General features: G+C 36.8%; 1 protein-coding gene across 4 annotated transcripts in view; it reads right to left on the bottom strand.

The window, feature by feature from the left end:
• The window catches only part of LOC307133933 (uncharacterized protein), a 36209-nt gene extending 25406 nt beyond the window's left edge, over positions 1 to 10803 (bottom strand). For 2 of the 4 annotated variants that reach the window (XM_079829321.1, XM_079829320.1), the window contains exons 1-2: positions 10349 to 10803; positions 9381 to 9991 (exon numbers count right to left, since the gene is read on the bottom strand). In XM_079829321.1, coding sequence (XP_079685447.1) covers positions 9381 to 9441 — 61 coding nt within the window. In that variant the 5' untranslated portion in view covers positions 9442 to 9991; positions 10349 to 10803. Of the gene's footprint in view, positions 1 to 9380; positions 9992 to 10348 lie in introns of those variants that run through there. The other 2 variants (XM_079829323.1, XM_079829322.1) reach the window with 1 other exon arrangement.
• Positions 10804 to 12701: the final 1898 nt, after the last annotated feature.

Raw genomic sequence — 12701 nt, forward strand, 5'->3', positions numbered from 1 at the left:
AATGTAATATATGTCAATATATGTAAATTACATATATAATGTCAGTGCCCATGTATGTCTGCTGCCTATATGGGAATATATGCAATATTCATATATATAAAATACATATACATATATGAAACACAGATTTCAAAATATAGCAAAAATGGCCGTTTTCATGTAAGTGCCATATATTTTCCCGTATATGCACATACATGTTTAATATATGCAAGACGCATATATGTATACATGCATATATGTACTTATTTCCATAGTACATACTTTCACTTATATTAGTAACACAACTATGTTTTTATACAGCCTGCACATATATTTGTACTCATTCAACAGAACACACAATTTAAAGTCTTTTCAAGTACAAACTTTACTGAAATTTACATTAAAAGTTTTAGTGAAAAACACTGTTATTTTACAGATTTTTTTCCATGTTTAAATTAAGATATTTTACTTTAATTTTATGTTTTTTGTTAGGCAGCCATAGCTGCCAGTCATTTACAATTTTTTAACAGTGTTAAACTGTTATTTTACTGATTTTTCCTAGATTATGATCAAACACCTTTAATAAAGTGACAATCTATAAAATAACAGTGTTTTTCTGCAGAATTTGTAGTACTATTACAATAAAAAAAACATTCAATAAAGTGTTAAATTTACAGTTTTATTTTGGAAGACAATACAGTCTGTAAAACAATACAATACATAATAGATTTCAAATACAGATAACAGTGGAACAGTCTCATCAAATTTTTAAAGTTGAATAAAATTTCAAACTGAAAAAAATACAAAACTGATACATTTACAAGATTGTCACTGATTCACTATTGATTCTAAAACTTGATTATTCAGATGTAAATTTATGTAAACAAATTCTTCAGAGTAGGGATCGACCGATATGGATTTTTTTTCATCAGCCTTAGCCGATGGCCGATACGGGCTGCCGATTTTCGATTTTTGGAGCCAATACTGCTTTTGCTGCCTTAAATACATCATGAAAATGAAGGCTCAATTTATAAAAAGTAAAATTTATTGAACTAAAAAACAAACAATATTTAACAAATAGTAAAAACAGGTGAGGTAGAACAAGAAAAAAAAAAGAGTTCAGTGGTGAAAATAAATATTTAAGCATAAATAAATAGTTACACTATTGCACACAGTAGCAACAAGCAAGCAGCATAATAAAGTGCACACTGACTGTACTATACTTCATTTAAAACTATTTACAACCTAGTCATTTAATGCTTAGGTGTACTTAACTTAATCTCTTGTAGAGCAACACCAGCGTTAAAGGAGATGTATGTAGGACTGTGGCCAAAACTGGTACTGCAATCACTTTCAAATTACTGTAGAGCGGTGTATCCCCTCTCCCTCTCCCCCTCCCCTGACTCGAGGCTGCCAGATTGGCTGCAGGATCCTGCAGGAACGTAGGCTGCTACACGGAGCTTTCAATGGCAAGTGACGAGTCGTACACAGTAAGTTTTTTTTCTTTCTGTTAATTATGTTTATGCTTCAAGAGCGATGTTTTGTGAAGTAATTATGAATCGCAAAAATGTACTAATGGCGATTAGCCAAATATAATCGTAAATATGAACGCTCGTATCTGACAGTACATTCCCACATGAAAAAGTACTATAGTAAAATTACAGCAAAGCTAAATAACATTAGCAATGGTCATACAGGTCCACTTGCAGCATGTTTTGTCCACTATATATGCGAAGAACGAATGAGGAATAATTTTTACTGAGGTAACGTTAGGCTACTGTCTCAAATACGTTTTCACATTGCCATATATAGGCGTGCTAATGTTGTTTTCCTCAGCGTCCCAGCATAATGACAGAGAAACGGGCTCTGATAATGCATTACTAATGTTAGCAATGACGACTCGCCGTTTTTATTTACCAAACAATTCCTTAACGTTACCTTTTCAATTCAATGACCCACCTCCTCCATCTGCGCTAACCTAACGTTACTTTGCACGAACATGCATAACTTTGTTCGACTGTCATGAATATTTGAAATGTCCATTTACATTAAGTACAAGTTAGCCAAACATAGATGAACCTTACCTGTCCAGGAGAAAATTAGCAACGTTGGCATCAGTCTTCAAATTATTCTCCGTTTTCAGCCGTCTCTATCTTTCAAAGGCATCTCAAATCCTTGTTTTATTTCAGACACTGTCACGACGTTTTTCTGATTCATAAAGAGGTCGTTTAGGTTTCTTAAAGTTAGACTTTGTTTATCCAAAAAGTTTGTAGCTGCAGCTGTGGTAACTAGAGCAGAGCTGGCAACCCGAATGCAGAAACACTACGGACTTCGTGATTGGTAGATAGGTGGAGGGTGGCGCTTCAGGCCAAAACACAACATGTCAACATCAACATCAGTTGAGGGCTGCAACTTCACTTTTAAAATGACAATATCTTGGCCGGACAACCGTTGTCAGTGATATAAATATTTGAAATGAACATGATTTCTTAATGTCTAGTGACATATCAGGGCCATTTTATGATTAATTGAAATACATTTCTTACATACAGTTCCTTTAATTCAGGAAAAAATCTCCCAATGCTCTACATGAAACTTCGGTCTTCCGACCTTTTACCATCATTTCAATTCTCAATTGATTTTGATTCATATGCGCGAGGAAGGGAGAGCAAGACAGTTTGAAGACGGTGAGAGGACGCATGTGTTGCTGAGAGAACGAGCAGAGAGCGCGCCCCTCCTCTGGCGTGCTCTCTGCTCGTTCTCTCAGCAACACATGCGTCCTGTTCAAATAAGGCTTTAGCAGGATAAAAATTTGCTTTGGCAGCCGCCAAAAAACGCAATATGTGACGGCCGGTGTTGATTCTGTGGCGCACCACCGCGAGTTAGTCTATGAGTGTGGGAAACACTGGAGAGACACACACAGCATCCAAACCGCAGCCAGGTGGTCACTGAATAAAACTCCCACAAATACCACGGTACGTCGGCTCCTATGACCAGTGTTCGTAACAGCTACCATATGCATACGAATAGCCTACAACTTCGCTATTTGCAGCTCCCTAAATACAATGGCAAGTTTTATAGACGAGGCATTCAGAATTTGCGTTTTCCATTTGGACGCACAAACTTGCTTAGCTATAGTTGCAAGCACATATAGAGCAACGTGTTTCCACTTTCGAAGTGTATAGCAATACTTCAACTAAGTCAAACAGTTAAAAGATGCTTTGAAAGTTTAAAAATTATCGTTGTATTGAAGAGCAGATTCCTGCACTGCTAGTGGGGCGAGGGGTAGTGCATGAACTGCAGCGTCTCCAGCAACACATCTAGAGCTGCCTGTGGACGCCTGTCTGTAAATAATGCTGGGGAAAAAATATCGGCGAACGCAGCAGCCTTGTATCGGCCGATACACGTAAAAATCGCAAATATCGGCCGGCCGATATATCAGTCTAACACTACTTCAGAGCCCCCAGGAGGAATTGAAAAACTAAAAATTGCATTTATCTTGTAAGTTAGGGTTACTAATATCATGATGAGGTTATGATTTCACCTCATAACAAAATAACAAATTGTGCCGTTTACTGTTAGCTTTGTATTTTCCAAATAAGTTTTATATTGTTTTCCTCTATATTCAGCTGAGCCCCGAGGGCTCCATATAGCTCTGATAATATATATGGACAAACATTTACCTTTAATTCAGAATCCAAGCTATATAGTGTAATCAGAAACATAAATCAAAACATACAACAGGTCCATGATTCTGCTCCAGAAGGGACAGACACAGCAGATAAAGAGCAATCCTCTTCCAAATCTCCAATAATCAGCTGGATCTGTAAAAGAAAGAAAGAAACAGACATCGATTCACTGAAAAGTCCTCCAAAAGGGAGGATTTTGTTTTTGTACCTTTCCTTTAAACAACATTTGACATTGAGATATTCTGGCTATATGAACACAGAGTCCGCTCAGCTTTGAGATGGTTATTGGTGATTATTGTCCATAAAATTTGGTCCAATGTAGCTTGGTTACCAACATTATTCAAAATATTTAGTTTCACAGAAGAAAGTCATACAAGTTTGATAAGACAAGAGGGTGAGTTAACGATGAGGGAGTTTTCATTTTGAGTGAGCTATGCTTTTAAACTCAAGGTACGTTTGAACCAGAGTTGTGCCTTGGTGCTGAGTTGCCTGTGTTCACATTTCCACACACATAAGGCTAACACCGTAACAGTATTAATGTTGGATATGACATGAATACTCATTTCCTCTGAAGATCATGTGGCAGATTTCCATTCCCAAAACTTCTGGATCATGAGGGGGGAAGCAACATAAACACACACACACACACACACACACACACACACACACACACACACACACACACACACACACACACACACACACACACACACACACACACACACACACACACACACACACACACACACACACACACACACACACACACACACACACACACACACACACACACAAATGAATATTAATTTGTTTGATAAAACATTAATATTAATTATCAACTTACTGACAGAGACATGGACTTGCAAAATGTACTCACCAGGTCCATACAAAAACTTCACAGTAGATCCAAAATCCTGGTTTGCCTATAATTCTCCAAGAATGGTGGTTTCCTGTCCTCTCTGTTGAACGAGTGAACGTGTTCTCAGATTACTCTTTCCAAAGCTCCTTTACTTTTTATGACAAGCTTGATCTTAAAACTAGCTTAAAACTTGATCTTAAAACTACCAGTAGGGATGGGCATTATGACCATATTATTCTACATACATGAGACATTTTATTTCACAATAACGATATCACAATATAGTTATTTTATTAAGAAATACTACAGAATAAAACTGCTTAGTCTTCACTGTATGATATTCTATGCATTAATATCACTTGATTCTTAAAAACGCAGAAGGTCTTCTCTAGTCTTTTGTTGTTTGATTCACATTATGAGAGGGCAGTTTATTAATCTGCAGCCCCTTTAAGAACGGATGCACAATGACACGCATCCGGGTTTCCCCACGTTAACTTGAACTGTTTAACTCTAAACATAACGCTAACTGACTGTTTACATCCAGGGAATACCTCACATGACAGGGATTTTGAGATAATTGTGAGCATTTTACCGAAAGGATAATTGATTTCGGGATTGCATGCCCCTCTGAGAGAGGCGGCTCAACGTTACTCTTTATTCTTCATTCATGCATGTTTCTTTATCAAAATGTCAATAACTGTAAGTAACGTTAGTACAGTGCTACGCGGATATATTTACATTCCGCGATATAAAAAGTTAACATAATTGTAAAATCTCTCACTATCATCGTCATAGCGCCCAGCCCTATCTTAACAGCATTACAACATAACAAAACGCAGAAACAGAATATTAAAGTAATCACGATTAGCAGAAATTAAAACTTCAATGCACTATATATTGATGTGACAGTAGAAAAAATATAAAGGGATTTATTTACCTTCTGCCGTCTGTTGTCCGCCATTGGTAACGTAAATGTCTGTTCATATTCATGTTTTCCGTTCTCAGTCGACATCCCACAATCAAAATTCGTCCAAAATAAGATTTTAACAGATGTAAAATGATCCATGTAATGCCATTAATGGACGGACCGAAGCAGTCCTGCTGCAGATTAGTAACCGTGCCCGCGAACCACTCCAACGGCAACGGTTGTATTTTCAAACTTGATCGGTAGAAGGCGTGCACAGTTGTCATTGGCCAGATTTCTAGATGGCGTTCAGATTGACCAATCGCGCTCAAGTGAACACAGAAAGACAGCAAATAACCTTGCAACCATAGAAATAACTTGTTTTAAACTACAGTTAGCAAATGTGTATATTTATTTTTATTTGCTGTTATATTTAATTAGTTGGTGTTTTGTGGTGTGGGCAGAGGCTTGAAAGTTTCAACCTGTAGAGCAGTGCAGATTTGTACTCTTTAAAAACAGATTATTGTCTGATATTTAGTTTGCTATATAGTTTGTTATATGTGTGTCCAGAATTACAGTTTGAATGTAAAAATACACCTACACTGTAAAAAAAAATAATAGTTAAAAAAAGTCAAATGACTGGCAGCTACGGCTGCCAAACAAAAACATTAAATTAAAGTAAAATATCTTAATTTAAATAAGGAAAAATCTGTTTTCTCTCAAACTTTTAATGTTAATTTACGTAAAGTTTTTGCACTTTATTTGAATTAAGATATTTTACTTTAATTTTACGTTTTTTGTTTGGATTTTTTTTTTACAGTGTTGTAATTAAATGCATATAGCTGGAGATTTTGTCTGTATTGTGTGAATACCAAATATAGTATTTTTAATACAATAATGCAGTGTTTTCTTTGTCATTTTTGACAAATACATTGACAAAGTACCATAACCATATGCCACAGCTTTAAAAATGCATCAGTATGAAATGCATGTATGTTTACATACATTTATTAAATATGTGGAACACAAATATGTATGTCACATATTTATACTTAATGTTGTCCATATTTGCGAGAAACCAATACTATACTGTAATATATGCAGATATATGGTATCATATATGGATGAACTCAAATATTGTCTTAACATATTTGGACACATAAATGTTCATATATGTTGCAGGCATATATTGTGTTCTCAGATAAGTCAAATATATGTATAGATATATGTCATGCTATTTGAAATATAAGTACATATATGGCCATATATTAAATTTTTGTATGGGACACACAGCCGTGGATCATCACATCAGAGAACAACACACACACACACACACACACACACACACACACACACACACACACACACACACACACACACACATCTGTGGATCATCACATCAGAGAACGACACACACACACACACACACACACACACAGCCGTGGATCATCACATCAGAGAACGACACACACACACACAGCCGTGGATCATCACATCAGAGAACGACACACACACACACACACACACACACACACACACACACAGCCGTGGATCATCACATCAGAGAACGACACACACACACACACACACACACACACACACAGCCGTGGATCATCACATCAGAGAACGACACACACACACACACACACACACAGCCGTGGATCATCACATTAGAGAACAACACACACACACACACACACACACACACACAGCCGTGGATCATCACATCAGAGAACGACACACACACACACACACACACACACACAGCCGTGGATCATCCAGGGAACGACACAAACACACACACACACACACACACACACAGCCGTGGATCATCACGTTAGAGAACGACACACACACACACACACACACACACACACACACACAGCTGTGGATCATCTGAGCACGTCACACACACACACTCACACACTCACAGCTGTGGATCATCAGAGCACGACACACCCACTCACTTAAAGCCGTGGATCATTAGAGCAGTGGTTCCCAACCACGTTCCTGGAGGACCCCCAACAGTGCACATTTTGGATGTGTCCTTTGTCTGACACACCCACATCAGGTCTTGGAGTAGCTACTAATGAGCTGATGACCTGAATCAGGTGTGTTTGATTGAGGAGACATGCAAAATGTGCACTGTTGGGGGTCCTCCAGGAACGTGGTTGGGAACCACTGCATTAGAGAACCACACACACACACATCAGAGCTAGTGATGAGTGAAGCTTTCAGCACAATTGTATCAGAAAAAGTTTCATTACTCGAAGCTTTTCAAATCATAGCTCGACGAGGACCTCTGCTGGTGAAAGTGAGGGAAAGCACTGTGTCGCAAAATGTTTTGCAACCATTATCTTAGAAGCAAAAATTAATTAATGGATAGATGAATGAATGAATCCATGAATGAATGAATGAATGAATGAATGCATCAATAAATTAAATACATGACAATCTGTTCCATTGCATACTCCTAGTAACTCAAACCAATAAAGATAACATTTTGTATTGTCAATGTGGACATGTTTCCTGTTTGTGAACAAATAAAACTCATGAATAAAGGAAGTAGACTAAATAATGCAGGGGCATGCACACAAAGAAACACACACACACACACACACACACACACACACACACACACACACACACACACACACACACACACACACACACACACACACACACACACACACACACACACATATATATATATATATATATAGAGAGAGAGAGAGAGAGAGAGAGAGAGAGAGAGAGAGAGAGAGAGAATATGTTCGCATAATTGACAATAACAACAATATTGTTTTAACCACTTAATTTTTCCAATACTTGAAAATGAACAAAGTTGGAAGAAAAAAACGTAGGCTGGCTTTCACCCAAATATATATAAAGGCTGCAGAACACAAGCCAAATATATTATCAACATTATTGGGCGAACTCAAATTAAAGTGTTTTCTGTTATTTCACAACCATGACAAAGTCTGGCAACAATAAACTAGCGCAATACAACAGTTCTAACAACCCGTGTTACGCATTGTTAAACCTTTTTGAATCAGAGTGTGAAACAGTCACATGGGTGTGTGTGAAACGAAGCTTCGGACGTCATTGGTCACGTGATTTTGATAGAACGAATCAAAGCTTCACTGAAAATCGTTTCATTTTTTTTTACACACGCTTCGGAGCTTTGGTGTCACTGTTAACATCACTAATCAGAGCACAACACACACACACACACACACACACACTCACAGTCGTGGATCATCAGAGAAAGACACGCAGTGTTAAGATTCAAGGGTGTGTAAACTTTTGAACAGGGTATTTTTTTTTATAATTCAGCTCTTTTTGTGTCTTGTGGACTTTATGCAAACATATTTGATGTAACATTTCTTATTCAGGACAGCACTAAATAAAAAATAACACATTTTGTATGATCTCTCTTATTTTGTTAAAATGATTCACAGATTCTGCCAGGGCTTCACACACTTTTTCTTGCACCTGTATATCAGAAATAAATGAGTGGTAATCAAATATATGAGTTTTCTAAACTATTGTCATTTTAAGATGATTCCCACGATCTCTGAAAAACCTGGAGATATGAGGGGAAAGTGTGATTTCTAGAGCTCAAGAATGAAAACAATCTTTAAGAAGTCATGGAAATTTCTACAATCATTGTTTTCTTATGAGGTATAAATATCTGCAAAAGCTCTCTGTGAGTGAATGAATTATTTGAAAATAAATGAAGAGCTTTGATCAGATGTGAATGACACTATGACACACATTATGACAAATATCAGTGCATTCAGGAATAAAACACAATGAACCAAACGCCATGACAGGACTTTCAGCAACAGTTTAAACTCTTTACCAAACACTTGCCAGAATCAGTTTTTGAACATGTTCCCATCATACAGATATTTATGATATCTTCTAGATAAACAGATGTGTTTACCTGAGAGAAGAGAAGAGAGAACGATCAGTCCCAGCAGACACAGATCACACTTATCAGCCATTTTCTGTTTCTGTCAGTCTTTCTGTTCTTTATATAGTCACAGCTCTTCCTTTATCATCATCAGCTCCTCCTGTGGTTGTGCACTTCCTCTGATCTGACCATCTGAGTGTTTAGACTGACTCTATGATACAGAAGCCTCTCACTGACACTATATCACAGTTCATGATGGACAAGTGTTGAATCGGCATCATATCAATGTTGATATATCAGTGCTTCTGTTTTCTGTCTGACCTTCACACTGGCACTAGATACATCTGATCTGAATCTCACCTGACGAGGGACCATGAGACTCACGACTGCAACAAATAAACAATAAAAGAAATGAACAAATAAAAGAAGTGAATCATTGGTGAATTTATTTAAGAACAACAACCAAACCAGGAGAAAAGGGAGCAGAAGAATGAACAACACCAGGGGGTATTCCAGAAAGCAGGTTATGTGACATATCCGGGTATGTTTGAGGGAAAGTAAGCGGATAAGCTCAACTTTCGGTTCCAAAGACGGAGCAGTTTCAGTTCCAGGGTTAGTTTGTTTCAGAGGTGTTCAGTGACCTGTTGATGAGTGGACGTGAAGATTGCATTGCACTTAATATTACATACATTATGTCGATATATAAAGCACTATTAAACAAAGAATGCCTCCATTTTTCATGAGCTGAACTCAAAGATCTAAAACTTTTTCTATGTACTGTTGGGAAACCGGTATCGTTCCCGTTCCTGATTAACCCTTAAAATACAATGTTAACAATTGCAAGTAAGCAGTCTTTTACTGTCAGGTCAGAATTAGGCCTAAACCTACCTAGCTCGTTTTCATTATACCAGCAATCTAGTGATATGAAACCAATCCCTCAATCAAACAATATAGAATCAATAAACAGTCAATAACCTTCTTAATAAGAGCATGCTCACCGTCCAGCTGAGTTCCTCGTCGAAGGTTAGTTGACTTTGGGCTTTGTAAGATGTAACAAAAAATGCTCTGTCTTATTCTTTGTAGAACTGACTTTATAAGCTGAAGTAAAGAACTAAAAAACAATACTTTGTCTTTATAAAAAGAAAATTTATTTATACAAAAGATAAAATACTGGTTATACAATGACAAAAAAATAGATTAGCAAAAATAACAAAAGGTTACAGATAATACTTCAGCTTAGCCATTCTCAAACAGACAATTCTGTATGAGTGGATCAATATACAGGTGGTTACCTTGTATGCAGTTCAAAAGCAATAGATGTAAAAAAACTAACTTGTTCTCGTCCGAGCAATTCAAGTTAAGATAATACAGCAGAGCAGTTAGAGCAAAATAATCATAGAAAAATAGTATTCACCTATGATGGTACATCAATCAAAAACCAAAAAGAATGCACACCGAGTAGTAATTTCTCCGTAGTATTTATACAGAATCAAAAGGTGATGAAGGCATCTGGGTTTTTCCAAAGAGGAACTAAAGTTCATCACGAGTCTCTTGAGCATGACCATCACCTCTCGAAAGAGGAACTGAAGTCCACTTTAGTCTCTTGAAATTATAGCATGATCATGGCCCCTAGACAGACGATGCCATCTTCTGCAGTTTCTTCCATGCCTTGATATTCTTTCGACCTTTTCTCCCATCTTGTTTAGGATCTTGTCTTTTGTGTGTGTGTGTGTATGTATCTGGAAGTGTATTTGCAAGTTCACTAAGATTAATAAAACAATTTTCCCGAACACCCCCTCTTGGACTTAAAAAATCACTTTCACCACTCTCAGGGTATATTACATCCAATTTGTCCAGTTTAACATTAAAAACATAAACAGTCGGAAATACATAATCCAAACAACACTCATTAAATCGATACCTAGTTTCAGACTCCTTACAAAAGAAACCAATCACAAGGGTCCCAAACTGTGCCGACAAACTCCCCACTGTCTCCCGGTACCACTTTGGGTACACAGACATCCACCGGAATGAGTTCCTTTTCCTCGGGGCCCGATCCATTGTCATCAGCACTTGTGGAGATAACGCCAACTCGGCACCACTCTCCACTAAGCCTTCGTCCACCATTTTCGGCACCCAGTGGGTCCGAGACAGACGTAGAAAGCAGAGCTGTTGGATCGAGCACATAGACAAAGACAATTTGGCCGTTATTACGCGCCTGTCTCGTGCAGAACCCCGGAACCACCATCCCTCTCCACTCATAAGTCTGAATCCAAACACAGCAAGAACCCTTAGAGATTTTTTCCCTTGTCCCGATCAAAAGCTCAACCGCTTCGTTTAAGTCTACAATTATCCATTTCATGGCAAGGATAAATTCCATTGCCCGGCTATCCAAATAATGAGTGCTCTTTGGGTCAGTAAAATCCACTTTAGCCTTATAAAATGTTATAGATCGAATTTCCGCCATGTAATACCCCTTTGTAATCACACAATCTGTACAATAATATTTATACATAGAAATCTCTCTTTTAAAAACTTCTAATTTCAACGGGTAACAATACTTTTCACATTCATTGCATCTTCGTTCAATGCATGGGTTACTCTTTTTTGTATTTTGCTCTGCTCCTCCAGATGTCCGTTTGTCTATAGGTACCTATTATAACACAAAACCATAAAACAAAAATTGCCATAAATTATCTTATTCAATTATAATTGTCATAGGTCCCACAATAAAACAAAAACTAATGCCCAAAAATGACAACAAAATAAAATCGAAAAAACCCCATTGATACCCACAATTATATCCTGTTTGCTTTCTGTTTTTATTTGGCCAGAATAAAAACAGAGAACAATTGTGCTGAACTTTACTTCAAACAGTAAAGCCAACATACCTCTAATATTTGATAAGAGAGAAACCCAAACAAAAATCAAGAGAAATAAAACAAAGTAATCCTCAGATCAACATTTGTCTCAATTTAGACCTGATTTCCAAAACTTTTTTATCAATCACGTCTTAATTATTGGCAACTCATTTATCCCCAAACAAGTAATATTGAAACTAAATTTAAATCGTTTGTAGTTCAATAAAAGTAATGATGAAAACAAAATTTAAATCATTTGTAGTTCAATAAAAGTAATGATGAAAACAAAATTTAAATCATTTGTAGTTCAATAAAAGTAATGATGAAAACAAAATTTAAATCATTCATTCATTTTACAAAATTATGCAATAATCAAAACAAAAGGTAATTTGTTTATCATTCTCAAAACAAAATACAACAAAGATGACTTTTAATCCTTAGTCATATCCTTAAACCATTTTAGGTTCTAACACATTAACAACACCAAAAT

Source organism: Gobio gobio, assembly GCF_949357685.1.
Source record: "Gobio gobio genome assembly, chromosome: 1".
Classification (NCBI taxonomy): domain Eukaryota; kingdom Metazoa; phylum Chordata; class Actinopteri; order Cypriniformes; family Gobionidae; genus Gobio; species Gobio gobio.